The 13,196-nt window shown below is 37.0% G+C and overlaps 1 protein-coding gene across 1 annotated transcript in view; it reads left to right on the top strand.

Moving 5' to 3' along the window:
• Positions 1-1,183: 1,183 nt before the first annotated feature.
• Positions 1,184-13,196, top strand: part of LOC105626175 — a 38,887-nt gene continuing 26,874 nt past the window's right edge. The window contains exons 1-3 of the mRNA XM_012207517.1: positions 1,184-1,534; positions 3,707-3,709; positions 4,991-5,008. Of these exons, the coding sequence (XP_012062907.1) occupies positions 1,184-1,534; positions 3,707-3,709; positions 4,991-5,008 (372 nt within the window). The remainder of the gene's footprint in view (positions 1,535-3,706; positions 3,710-4,990; positions 5,009-13,196) is intronic.

The raw sequence follows: 13,196 nt of genomic DNA on the forward strand, positions 1-13,196 counted from the left end.
TACGTACGTTAGTACGTACGTTAGACGTACGTACGTACGTAACGTAGTAAGTAAGTAACGTAAGTAAGTAAGAAGTAAGAAGAAGAAGAAGAAGAAGAAGAAGAAGAAGAAGAAGAAGAAGAAGAAGAGAGAGAGAGAGAGAGAGAGAGAGAGAGAGAGAGAGAGAGAGAGAGAGTAGAAAAGTGAAGAAGGAAAAACCGTGCATGTTGCACACATCGTCAAGCATAAAATCTTTTACGAGCGTTAAAAATCGCCGTAGCATAGCGTCTCGGTGCCATTTCCGCAGTAATTTCGTCCTCTCTTTACCGTTATATCTCGCTGTAGTCATAAACAAGCGAATCCTTCGCCGTTTTAATTTCTTCTTCGTCTTCTCCGATAAAAACGCCTTCACTCTTCTCCCATATGGCCCGCCTTCTTACACGCCCGTCGTCTCTTCGTCGTTCTGTTGTCCTTTCCATCCTTTATCGGGTTTGTCGCATATGTAACATTTTATGACATTTACACGCTTGTTAACAAATCCACGTTGTTTTGCCAGACACTTCTAATAAAAAAATTGCCTGCAAACTTCTTCGAATTGATAGTTTTCCATTATCTTGTCTATTTTGACAAGTTTCGAAAGCGATAATGGAATCATAAAAAATGTATTTCCACGAATTGATTACATAACTTTTTAACACTCTGTCTATTTCGACAAGATTTCAATGATGTGATGGTGTAAATGGTATATTCCTTTTTAATATTTGTTAATAAAACATATCATTTCAGTAAAATTAAACAACAATAAATGACCACATATGAATGCAAATTAAGCAAGAGAAGGTCATAACGATAGTGCTTAAATAATATTTCGGTGTAAATTTATATTTATATACAGTTCTGTAAATTGGTCTTGAAATAATTTTTGGTCTTGAAAACGCAATCTTAAACTGAAACTGGGGTAATAATATACAAATTAAATTGACAAGCAATTTAACGATATTGATGTTAATAAGCATGTTAAGCTGTAAATAATTTATTACGAAAATATCCAATAAAATATCCAATAAAATTAGCCATCATGATTATATGCTATGTTTTATTTTTTCTGATGGAAATATTATTAATGACCGATCGGGTGATATTTTTCCTGTCGTAGATGTGAGCTACTGAAGGTGGGATTCTCAGGAACCGCGAGGTCCTTGCAATGGAGGCGGGACCAAAACAGCAGCAGCCGCCGCAACAACAGCCTCAGCAACAGCAGCAGCAGTCGCCTCAGCAACAACAACAACAACAGCAGCAACAGAATTCACCTAGCAGCATTCAGTCAGCTCAGAGTCAGGCAGTCGTCGGTTCTCAAGGTGGAGCAACTCAAGGTCAAGGTCAGCAGCAGAATGCGGAGGACGCGCTTGCGGCGGCGGAGAACACCCCCGTCAGTGAGGGTGTGCTCCTCGCTCGGATCCATGTGCCCGAGTTGTACGTCAGCAAGTGTCTGCAGTTCCCGAAGGATCAGCTGGTCTGGGACGTGAAGCAGCAATGTCTTGCGTCCTTGCCCAAGGTACGAACGATGTTTTGACATAGGTAGAAGAGAGGAGTTCTCATGTATATTCCTAGATATCCCGAGGGAAAACCTTGAAAACAGCCTACGGAGCTGGAGTTATATCGATGTTCTTAACAACGATCGAACGATTCACTCTCGGACTAAAATTTATCTCCCAGCTTCTCGATAGCGCAAGATAGACAGACAGACAGACAGACGGACGGGCGGACAGGCAGGCAGGTTGCGCGGTGGAAGATGAAGGGGAGAAATTGAAAACGGAACGCATTATTCTCTTTCGCGGCAATAAATCCCGCGCGCGTATTTCTCCCGCGTGTTATTCCTGGCCGGACGATCCTTACGTCGGAAATTTATGAAGCCCGTGGCGGATTCTTGTTTTGCTGTCTCCATCGGATGTGCACGAGAGAGCGCGCGCGTTTGCTTGCTTGCTTGCTTGCTTACTTACTTACTTACTTACTCACTTACTTACTTACTTACTTACTTACTTACTTACTTACTTACTTGCGCCGAGTCCTTCGTACGATAATTACACGTATTTCGTTGAGAAATTCCCCCGCGATCGAAAGCGCCGGTAATATAATTCGTAGCCCCGATTTAGCGCGAATTGGTGCGCGTGAGAAACGGACGGCGCGGAAAAGGAAGCGGGAGCGGTATTCGCCTCTGTTTACCCTCTCGTTCTCGTGCGTGTACGACGTGTACATATGTACATTATAGTGCTGGTCGCATTTTGTTGAGAAATTCACCCGCGATCTCTTTCTTTCTCTTTCTCTCTCTCTTTTAAGAGCGTATAGTATAATATAATTCGTACCTGTGCCACCCGAGGCGATTTGTTCCCGCTGGAAATTGCAGTCGCGTGTATATTTCACCGAGGATCGCCGAGTATCGATTAATCGCCGATTACGGTCGAACCCCATTGGATCTGTCATTTATCACCGTGCATTCGCTTCTCGCGCGCGCGTACCGCCATGCCAGATCCCAAGGACTCCATTAGGCTTTTTTCGAAGGACGCTCCCTCCGTCTGTCTTTCTCTCTTTCTTTTCCTCCTCTTCTCTATCTTTCTCTGTCTCTTTATTTCCGACGATCCATTCCTTTTCTCTCCTCTTCTTTCCTCTCCTCTTCTCTCCTCTCCTCTCTTTCGCCCGCCCTCTTCGTCGTCGCGAAACCGCTCGTAGTTCCTCGGGCGGCAAAAAGTACAGCGCACAATATTGCGCACCGAGAGCGGAGGCAGCAGCGCGCTTTACATGCCGATTTCGCGAGATTGCAGACAGCGCGAAATTAAGAGCCGCCAGAGCGAGTAATGACGAATTCTCGAGGCGAGGAGAGAGCGAGATTCCAGTCTTTTCTACTGCTTTCGTGGTGAATCGTCCCACGGGACTGCCGAGAGTCACGAAGGGTATATACCAGATTCAAAGACGGTAATCGGATCGAGTGTTTTTTTCCCTTTTTTTGTTCGAGAGTGTCGAAGCTTTTCCTTGTAGGGAAACATCAAGGCTCTTCAAACACGTGCTTCACTGATCCACGTAACGCAATTAGGTGTGGTTCACATATACGTATTTCTTTTAATTATAATTCTAATCAAAGAATTTTAACTTTTCTTTTTAAGAATTTAAAATAATCAATTCTCAAATTGAGAAAATTATATTGTACTTTATATTTCTCTTTTAAAAAAAGGCGAATTAATCCATCGTTGTATCGAATCCTCTATTCGTAATCTTACTTTTCGTTGGTTACTGGATTTCCTTTTACCTTTACCTTCAAAGAAACACATTTCGATTCGGCTGACGACACTGCACGATCCGATACTCATCGCCTTTGAATTCTATCGCGTATTCGCTTTCATCGTGCTTTCATTCAACTCTTGAGAACTTTGACGACGCATAAGAGCACATGTTAGATGCACTTTGTTGCTGAAGCGTGTCGAGAATAGACACGCGCACATGCGCGAGTGTCCCCGTTAGGCGAAATAGAGACTAGAATATCGATATTGTGGCTTTTCGCTTTCTGTGAAGTCGTCATGCTGTCATGCGTCCTCTTTCTTCTCCCCCCCCTCTCTTTCTCTCTCTCTTTCTCTCTTCTTTTCTGCCCTTTTCTATCTTTTTCTTGCTCTCTGTCATGCAAAAATTTTCACGCGTGTCGTCTTTCTGCCCTACATGCTTGCCTTCCGGGACACAGGAGGTATAGCACAGAGACCTCGATAATATGCCCCCGTTAAGTCCTCCACCAAAGACAACCAATTTGCTTACTCGACATTTTCGTTTTTCTTGCTTTATTTCATTTTAGTTTTCCTCGCAATTTCATCGATCTACGAAAAACTTTCTTTAATTCTCTCACGTTCCATCAAATCGATTTATTAATTTCTTTGTAATATTAGCAGAGATATATTTTGTATGATCTAGGTATCAGGTACGTGAAGGAGACTTAAAGTGATTTAAATATACGCGGTACCAGTATATGGTTCGATTGTATTATACACGACAACTATGTGTCTTGCATGAAAATATAAAAAGAACGTGTACTGGTACCGGTTCAATCCTGTCCCAGTATTTTCCCAAAGTTTGAGTTGTATTTAATGTTTTATTTTTAGTTTTATTTACTCATTTAAATATTTATGCGCTGCATCCGGATGAATTTTTCGATAATCACGTGAATCACATTCAAGTAATTAAATATTAATCTATTAATCCTACATTACTCGCGTGATTTTTTTTTTACGTAATTACGTAGAGAGTTTCATCCCTATTATATGTCAATTTTCATTGTTCTTTTTAATGATTTACAAAAATAAAAGTAACAACATTTTTTTATACATTTTTCAGATAAAGATAAATGCAAAAAATTATAAATTATGAAACAATTTGCGCTAAATATAATAATGTGTGTAAATATCGTACAGTTAACGAATTTATAAGGTAGAGAAAGTATCTCGGACACCTCACTCGAGTAATGAAGGTTAATAGATGATTATATTATCATTATTATATTATAATTTATTGTAAGAGGAATGTACAATTATATCTAATTCATCCTGAGACAGCACCTTACGATATGTACATGCACTTGTATTCATACATTATTATTCATTGTATAGATTTTCATATGCGTATATTTGTCTCGCGATGCGCGTGATCGCCAATGATCGTGTATTTTCTGACCTGTGGTGTTGTTGTTGTTGTTGTTTTTGCTTTTGCCTCACCCTGCACGGGGGCGAAATATACTCTACACCCGCCACCAACCACCAACCGCCACACCTGTGCTACTATCGTCTCGTGTTGTGGGGCCCTATCTACGAACGCGCGTACCACCCCCCTTCGTACGAACGAACGAACAAATGAATATCGCAAATGCCACGCGAAAAAAAACGCGCCTTTCTCGGGGCCCTTCACTACTCTCAACTTCCGGTTGTGTTACGGATAAACCGCCAACACCGCTTCTCCATCCCTTTCGAGCGTCTCGCAGGTGGCCACTTGGTACAGGGTACGTCTTCACTATTACTAATAGCATGCGACCACGCCTTTCGTTCCTCGTCGATTGATTGTTTTCGCTCCCCCTTTTGTATTTATCGTTTTACGCCGATTTGCATGGCGAAATGAGAGAATCCTGCGGCGATTTAAAAGGGAATCAGAAATACTTTTTTTTTTTTTAATAATATATTTATTATTAGTTATTTAGAAATTATGTAGCTTTTCAGTTTTAAAATTGTTGATAGAATTGATGAAGATATATGTTTTTTATATGAATTATTACACCTTTTTATATGTTGCACATTTCCTGACAAATTGGAATAATTTTTTGTATGTACGTGTAACGTGGAATTATTAATTTTTGATTTAGAAGAGAATTTGAAGAGAAAGTTGCAGTAACGCGCTGTCACGTTTGTTATACAATCCGGTAGAGTTATATAAAGTGATTATTTTTATTCATTTGCTAACAAGCTACGATTACGTAGCGATAGTTAATTTTCCCGCCTTTCTTTGTATCTTTGTATCTGTCGTTTATATGCATTGAATATTTATGAATTAAATAACGAAACAAGAATTTGCATTGAAATTAAGGGATTAAACGAAGATATATATTCTTTATAATTGAGGATTTTATATCATTCCTTACGTCTGTGTGAATCTCTCGAAACAAATATACTACGACTATTTATAATACAGAATGGGGAGATAAACGGTATAATTTTAGGTTGTTTGTATAGTTTAGTCAACTAGCATGCTTGTATGATAGTTTGTCGAGATAATTTAGAAACTGATGTGATTGTTAACTATTTGTTTTTGCACGATTGTTGCTCTGATGTTCTTAAACACAACGCGGACAGTTATTAAATAATAAATTTTAAAAATTATATATTGTATTTATATATTGTATTTAAATTGTATTATACGGTAATTATTACACTCTCTAATCTTTTTACCATTTATTCTGATTGTTCTCATCGCGTTTGTTTCTTTTTCATTCATTCAATTTTAGAATGCCTGCATTGAGAATTGTTTCTGCTCATGTTCGAAAACGTCAGCGAAAACAATCGTGTCACACGATTGCATGTACGATTTGTAACACGTATCGAGCGGCTACGTACCGTGTGCAACCTGCAATTCCCGATATATTGTTATAGTTTGTAGAATGATACTTGATAAAAATGCTTTCCGAGTCTAAATGAAATATATCAGAAATTGCGAGATACTCGATCGAATACTTAGCCGCTCGAAATCACGTTTGAGACTATGGTTCACTCAGGTATGACATTTCAGCGAGACCGCAGATTTTCCCGGCGAAGGTACGTCGTTATGTACAACAGTACTAATAGCGTAAGGCACGTAGGAGATTCATGATTTTAGCGCGTAATCGAAATACGCCGTAATGTGCTTTTTAGCACGCGCGATGTTACGCTGCGTTTTGCATCATAATGCGTTTTGATGTAATACAAAAGCTCGAAAGGATATCCGCGATTCTCGCCGGGCAAGTGTCCTCGATCGAGGTCGCGCGCCATGCTGTCGACCTCCTCCAGCGAGACCGTCTCGACCATCGCGATGCAGCGCTGCCTGCTAATGTTGCTGCTGTGTCTCTCTGACGTTGCTGTACACGGTGACTTTCGTTTTCGCCGGGAGGTTAACGAAACCGTTGAACCCACATCGATTGCCGCGTTGCGTTCCTGCAGACGGCATGCAGTAGTGCCGACCATCGTCCTGCAGACAAGAACCTCTTTCAAGAATAATTCTACGGAAATTTATGAGTTAAAATATTACTTACAATGTACAATGTTAAGTTTTTTTAGAACATCTCTCTAACAAGAATTCTTTTCTGCATTGAGAGAAATGATTTTATTATAGAAACAAATCAAGGGAAAGCAAATGTGATACTTGTTAAAAAAAAACAATCGATTTATTACGATTGCAAATTTGTCAACGTAATAAATAATCGATAGTATCGCTAGCAAATAAAAGGCTCATATATATAAAAGTCATAGACGGTTGCAGGGTCTCAAATCGTAAGAAATTGACCAATTCTAATCAAGTATTCTCCTCATATTTGATCGTATTTGATTTCCTATGACTTAAGACTCCACGATCATCTACGAATTCTATATAAACGAATCTAAAGTCTATCCAAAAGATAGGTTAGATTCTATATAGTTTACTTCAGTTACTAATAATTGGTTGATATAGCAAACTAGCAGTAACCACAACAACAAAATTTGTTGTTACATTTACCGATCATCGGTTAAAGGTACTGGCTTGCTAAATTAATAAAATCCTTTCAGTGAGAAGATGTTAGAACTTTATTATTTTTTTCTTTTTTAGAGAATGCACATCTAATTGCTACATTTTTGGATAGAATACATATATTGTTGAATCTTCCCTCTTTAAGATAAAAGAAAGCTCCTTCTCTTTCTTTAGAATTTTCGAAGCTTTAGATTTTTTCCTCAACATTTCCTTATAATTATACGTTTCATGAGGGATATGCATAGAACTTCTTCTTTATTTCACGCGCAATTGGTAAAAGTAGCATCTCGGAAGCCTCGTACGTATAAGTTACGTAGAAAACCATTTTTTAAAATTATCTTTATCTGTTCGTTCAGCTGTAGCTGGCGACATCGATCTGTAGAGGCGCCGCGTGCTCCTTAGATTTTATATGGGAGAGTTGGTCAAGAAATTCGTTACCCTTTTTTTACTTACCTTTCCACCAAATCTCTTCCTCTAAATACCCTGCATGCCACTAACGACGCCAACTCGTTACTTCTTTCGTGTATATCGCTTTCGATCACCTTGGCCTAAGGGGCCCATTCTCGCGTTAAAATTGCTCCACCTCCACCCCCATCTTCTTTCTACAGTTTATTCGCGTTCCTCCGATATCCTCTCGCCTTCGCCGATCGAGAATAGGATACGGAACTCTGAACACGATTTGCCAAAAGTTGTTTAAAAAAAAACAGAAATAGCAAGGTATGAAAAAGATGAATAAAAAAAATATAAATAACTATTATTATTTATTTATCAAAGTTTTTATTGCACGTAACTATTATTTGTGAGATACACTTAACTTTATCTTCGCATTTAATTTTTTATGATACGATAATGTGAATAACGATAGTTTTAACAATAATTGATACTTTAATCTAATATAATGTGGATGATTTATGTTAATTCGATCTTAGATATTTCTAAGCTATCAATATGCGTCTCGATAAAATCTTATTATTAGACGACGATAGTTAGCTCCTGGAAGCAATTGCTTCAAGATCGCGACGTAGTCGTATAGTGCTTATCGCCGTAAATGTGCATGATCCACCGATATCACTGTACCCTGTACCGGAACAGACCGAATATTACCGGCACGGCGATAGTATATCGCCGCATATCCCGCAGGAGGATCTCAGCGCAGATAAATTCACCTTGGCCAGAGCGCCAGAGGATCCGTGGCAGGATCGAGAAGGCAGGACTTCGTAGGCGTAGACGATCACCGTGATCCACGATTGTGTGAACCAGGATCATCCTTTACTTCCGATAGAATCGCGCCCCCCTTTCTCTTTCTTCATCTCCCTCACGGCGGCTTCGGGCTATCTACGCGTCGTCACTTTGTAACGCATATTTTTCTCGCGCCTGCATCATGTAATAATGTTCCCTTTACCTTTATCGGAAGATAATTTGCAGAAAAAAAACCTAAATTCTTACACACGAATTCTCTACTTTAGTTTTACATTTTTGAATAACGTATTTGACAAATTTTGATTTTAAATTTTAACAGAAATAAAAGTGATCTTAGATTTTGTTGGATGATTATTAATATAAAAATCAAAAAATTGATGTTATTTGATTTGTAATTCTTTTTTAAACCTCTCGTAAAGTAAACGAATAAGTTTGGATAGCAGACTTTTTTATATACGTGCTCAGTTTCTACGGTGGAAGTGAACAGCGTTAAAAGTGACAATTAGATCGATTTCCACGATGGATATAGTTGCCTTTGCACGTGTTATCGATTTCACAAACAAGTTCAAGTAGACAGTGATTACGTCCGCATACCTAGACAACGTATCGTGAATAAAATGACATCCGGAAATTAATGAGCGACATATAGGGAGAACGAAGGATTCTGCCGTCAAGATCGACAAATCCTGCCGTCCCATCGTCGACACGGAACAAATGCGCGCGAGTTGTCGAGCGAGTACTTCATCGATCTATTTATATCGATCGTATGCTGTGAACTGGTACGAGAATAGATCGAATGGAGATCGATGGTCAGAGAGGTTTGCCTCTGAGTACGGCAAGAAGACATCTTCGTTGAAATGTGATTTTTAAACGAAGATATAACTTAAATTGAGAAGCAAGAAAATTAGCAATTATGAAGTAAATAAGAGTTCAAAGAGCAGGCGAATTAAGTGAAATCTAGGAAAGATGCGCAATTTTTCGGACGGACGCGATGGAACACATTGGAGTAAATTTACATGGTTGGAGATCAAGCAATCGTAGGACTCAATCGAATGCGGAATCTTTCTTGCGAGGAAACCGGATACAAACACGCGAGAAGCATCCACGAAGACACGTGGTCTTTCTCGAAAAGAAATGAGATGCAGCCTTGGCTGTATCTCGTTCCTTAGCCATCGTCGTTGAGTAACTCGGTGAAACATAGCGTTGTCGCTTATTTCACGTAATTGCTGGTGTTCCTGGCGGGCAGACTCTTCCGAGGATATGCGATTCGCGCATCGGATCATACGAAGCTCGATCACGCCAGCGGCAAATCGTCCTCATTCCTGAAACATTTTTATCGCTCATTCAATTTAGTGACGAGTTTATTTACTCTTCTTACTAAAAACGCCCATAGCGACTTGCTTAAAGAGGAAAGAAATAGCGCGCGAGCTTATTAAATGTTTATTAAATATACATTTCTCGCGCGCGTCGCTTGATGACAATCTTACTGCGAGATTGCCAAGTAATTTTAGAGCCATCAGTTGAATTAACATGCATAGTACTCTACGTGCAAAAATATTTTTTCTTCAAAAATAATTAACTTGTAGAGTAACTGGTATATACGCCGCCATATCAAAAACTTAATTTATTAAGTACTATTTACTATGTTTAAAGTAAACGAACTGTATCAGTAAAAACTTTGTGTTTATTATTATTATTATTATGAAAAAAATATTAAAAAAAATATATCCGAAATATATTTTTTATATTAAAAAACTTTTTGAAACCCTTGCATTTTTACCGTATATCCCTTAAGGGTGAGATATATAGCTATTCATAGGAGGAGGGAGGGTATGTACGGCTCATAAAAAATTTATAAATAATGCATATAAATAAGATGTAAGATGACATAATAACTTCTAAAATGTGTTTGTAAAGTTTTATTAAGGAATAGGAATGATAAATATGAAATAATAAATAATAATTACAATCTTCTTACATATATTAAGTGTTATGACATAAGATACATATTGTATTTCATATATTATATATATTTCATATATATTTCATATATATTATATTTCATATAATGCTTTGAGCATAAATCCTGTTCGCTAAAAATGCCGCATAACATGTCCCAAACAGATGGGATATACAAGACAACAAACTAAACAAAGAAAGCAAAGCACTTGTATTTTACTATACAACATGATTTATTATTCTACACGTATATATCACGAAATAATCACTAAGTCTTTTACAGGCCCTATAGTAATCATTTTATGTAGACTTTAATTTATGATGGCGTTACTTATTATAATGACAAATTGATTCAATTCACAATAATTTCATTAATATTAACAGTAAGAAACTGAAATCATAACACAATATTAATATAACATAAAGGCATGTAACAGAATAGTTGCGAAAAAATTACCCCCACTCCTATTTTTTCTGACTTCTGCGGCGTAAATCTCAACGCGGCGTGTTTGCCAGAGTTACCCTATACTTATACTTATTCAATATATATTTATTAAAAATTAGAAAATGTTTCAATAATTTCCCAGAGGAAAAGAAAGTAATTTTCAACATATTTTAATTATTATTATTACCTAATTTAAGAAAGAAATAACTACATTTATTTCATATTCTCTCGTTATTTAATAATTTAGCTCGGAAATCATCATACGACGAAATGAATTTTTTCTTCAGAGCGAACGATTAACGTTATTAAAAGAACACACTGCGCTATTTTTACTCACATTCGTAACTGTGCGCCTATAGTCGCGTTCCCTTTAGAGAAAAAGGAATAGAAAAAAATGGAAAGGTTCGTTTTGTGTATAACGTCGCTTCTTTCAGTCTCGACGAGATCTAACCGTGCGGCAGTAGCTAGTAACTGCAGCAGCCTTTTACCCGGGGCTGCTCGAGTGCAATCTCGTATTCATGAATTCCTTGTACGTAGCCCTTCCTCTACGTTCCTTCTTCGCCTACATCTCCACCTCCGCCTCTACTCCTCTGTTCCATGCCACACTGCCTGGTCCTCTATCTTTTATGTACCGTATGTGCACTGTGCACGGAGAATATCTCACACGCAGAACTGGCGAAAGAAGTCGCTCGACATCAATCGGGGACGCGCGTATGATGATCGAAAATGCAAAATATACTGCTTTTATACCTACTATCTCGTCCATATAACAAATCGTTATTTGTATTGCTTACAGACAGAGCAATGGTTAAATGGATATATCGTAATACCCTGCATATCTGTTTGTGTAGTGGATAGGATCTTTCGGAATTCAATTTGGAACACAAACACGAATGAACAACGAGTGCTACCAATACGGTGGCACTAATTAAAACAAGATATTTGTTCGTCTTTGCAATTCGTTCTCATTTACTTGGTCTAGATTTAAAACTTGATTAAGTTTAGAATGTTATAAAGAATGTTATAAGATTAAATCTGGGAATGTTATAAAAATTTCAAAAAAATAAACAATAGTAATAATATGAATAATTGAATAAATAAGTCTTAAAAATTAACAAAACTTATTGGTAATAATGCCTTACGCCGTTTTATGAATTATTAGATTATTTATTATAGCGATATTGATTAATTTATAATATTAATTATATTTCATGGTATATTATTCCATAATTCATTTGTTTTTCATGTTACCTTTTACATAATGTGATGACGCATTGCATGACATATTTCAATATTCCTGCGTGATAAAATATTGATTTTAATTTATTTTTATATTGTGCGAGATTAAATTGACTGCAAGCATGTGCAAAGCAATAAGCATTGTTCATGAAAAAATAATTGTCGTGATATTGGAAGAAATTCTTCAGCTTTTTAAATTGAATATATGTGCGTTGTATTCTTTCGTCAATATTTTTCTTATAAATATCACTCTCTTCTATTCATAAATTAAATTAATTTATATTTTGCATTTTGTTGCCAAATTTAAAAGCGCCAAAAAAAATATAAATTTTTATTTATCTTATTTTATATAAACTCATATTTATAGATTTCAGATATTTTAGAAATCGAACTTTTTTATCGATAAGTTATACATATATAATTATACTAAAAAAGAAAAAAAAATTAAAGAAGAAATTAAAAATTGATGCGTTCCAAACAAACGAAAATAACAGCTGTAATTTAAATTTATTTTTTATATGACTTGTTTGTCGTTATTATTGAAATAGAGTTTTCCGATTATCGTAACGTTTCCTTTGAAATTCAATTATTTCAAGACCTTGATTCGTGTGCACATGTCGATCGTGCTCTGTTGTAAGATTGATCCATTGCGTCGTGTCCAAGCCTCTATCGAGACAAATATCTCGTCGCTATAAATAGTCTATACAAATGTGATTCTCTGGATGCCGCAGCGACATCAAGTCGTACCACAGAAATAAATCTCTCGCGTCAGACCTCGATCGAACATCCTCCTCTTCGCCATGAGCCTCTTTGTCATTCGTCATAGAGTCGCCACAATTAATTATGTCAAACGGCAATCGTTACACGTACTTTTCTTTCATACATTATCTCGTATCATTTCAGTAAAAAATAAATCAGTGGAATTCCTAGGCGAATGATTTCGCGTTAACAAATTGCTTTTGTGATAAGATATCGCTACACAGTTTTTCCTCTCGTTCATCATATCTTCACTGTTGAATTAGTTAAATAGTGCATTATATACACACACACACACACACACACATATATATATATATATATATATATATATATATAT

The sequence above is a fragment of the Atta cephalotes genome (assembly GCF_000143395.1).
Source record: "Atta cephalotes unplaced genomic scaffold scaffold00001, whole genome shotgun sequence".
NCBI classification, from domain to species: Eukaryota; Metazoa; Arthropoda; class Insecta; order Hymenoptera; family Formicidae; genus Atta; species Atta cephalotes.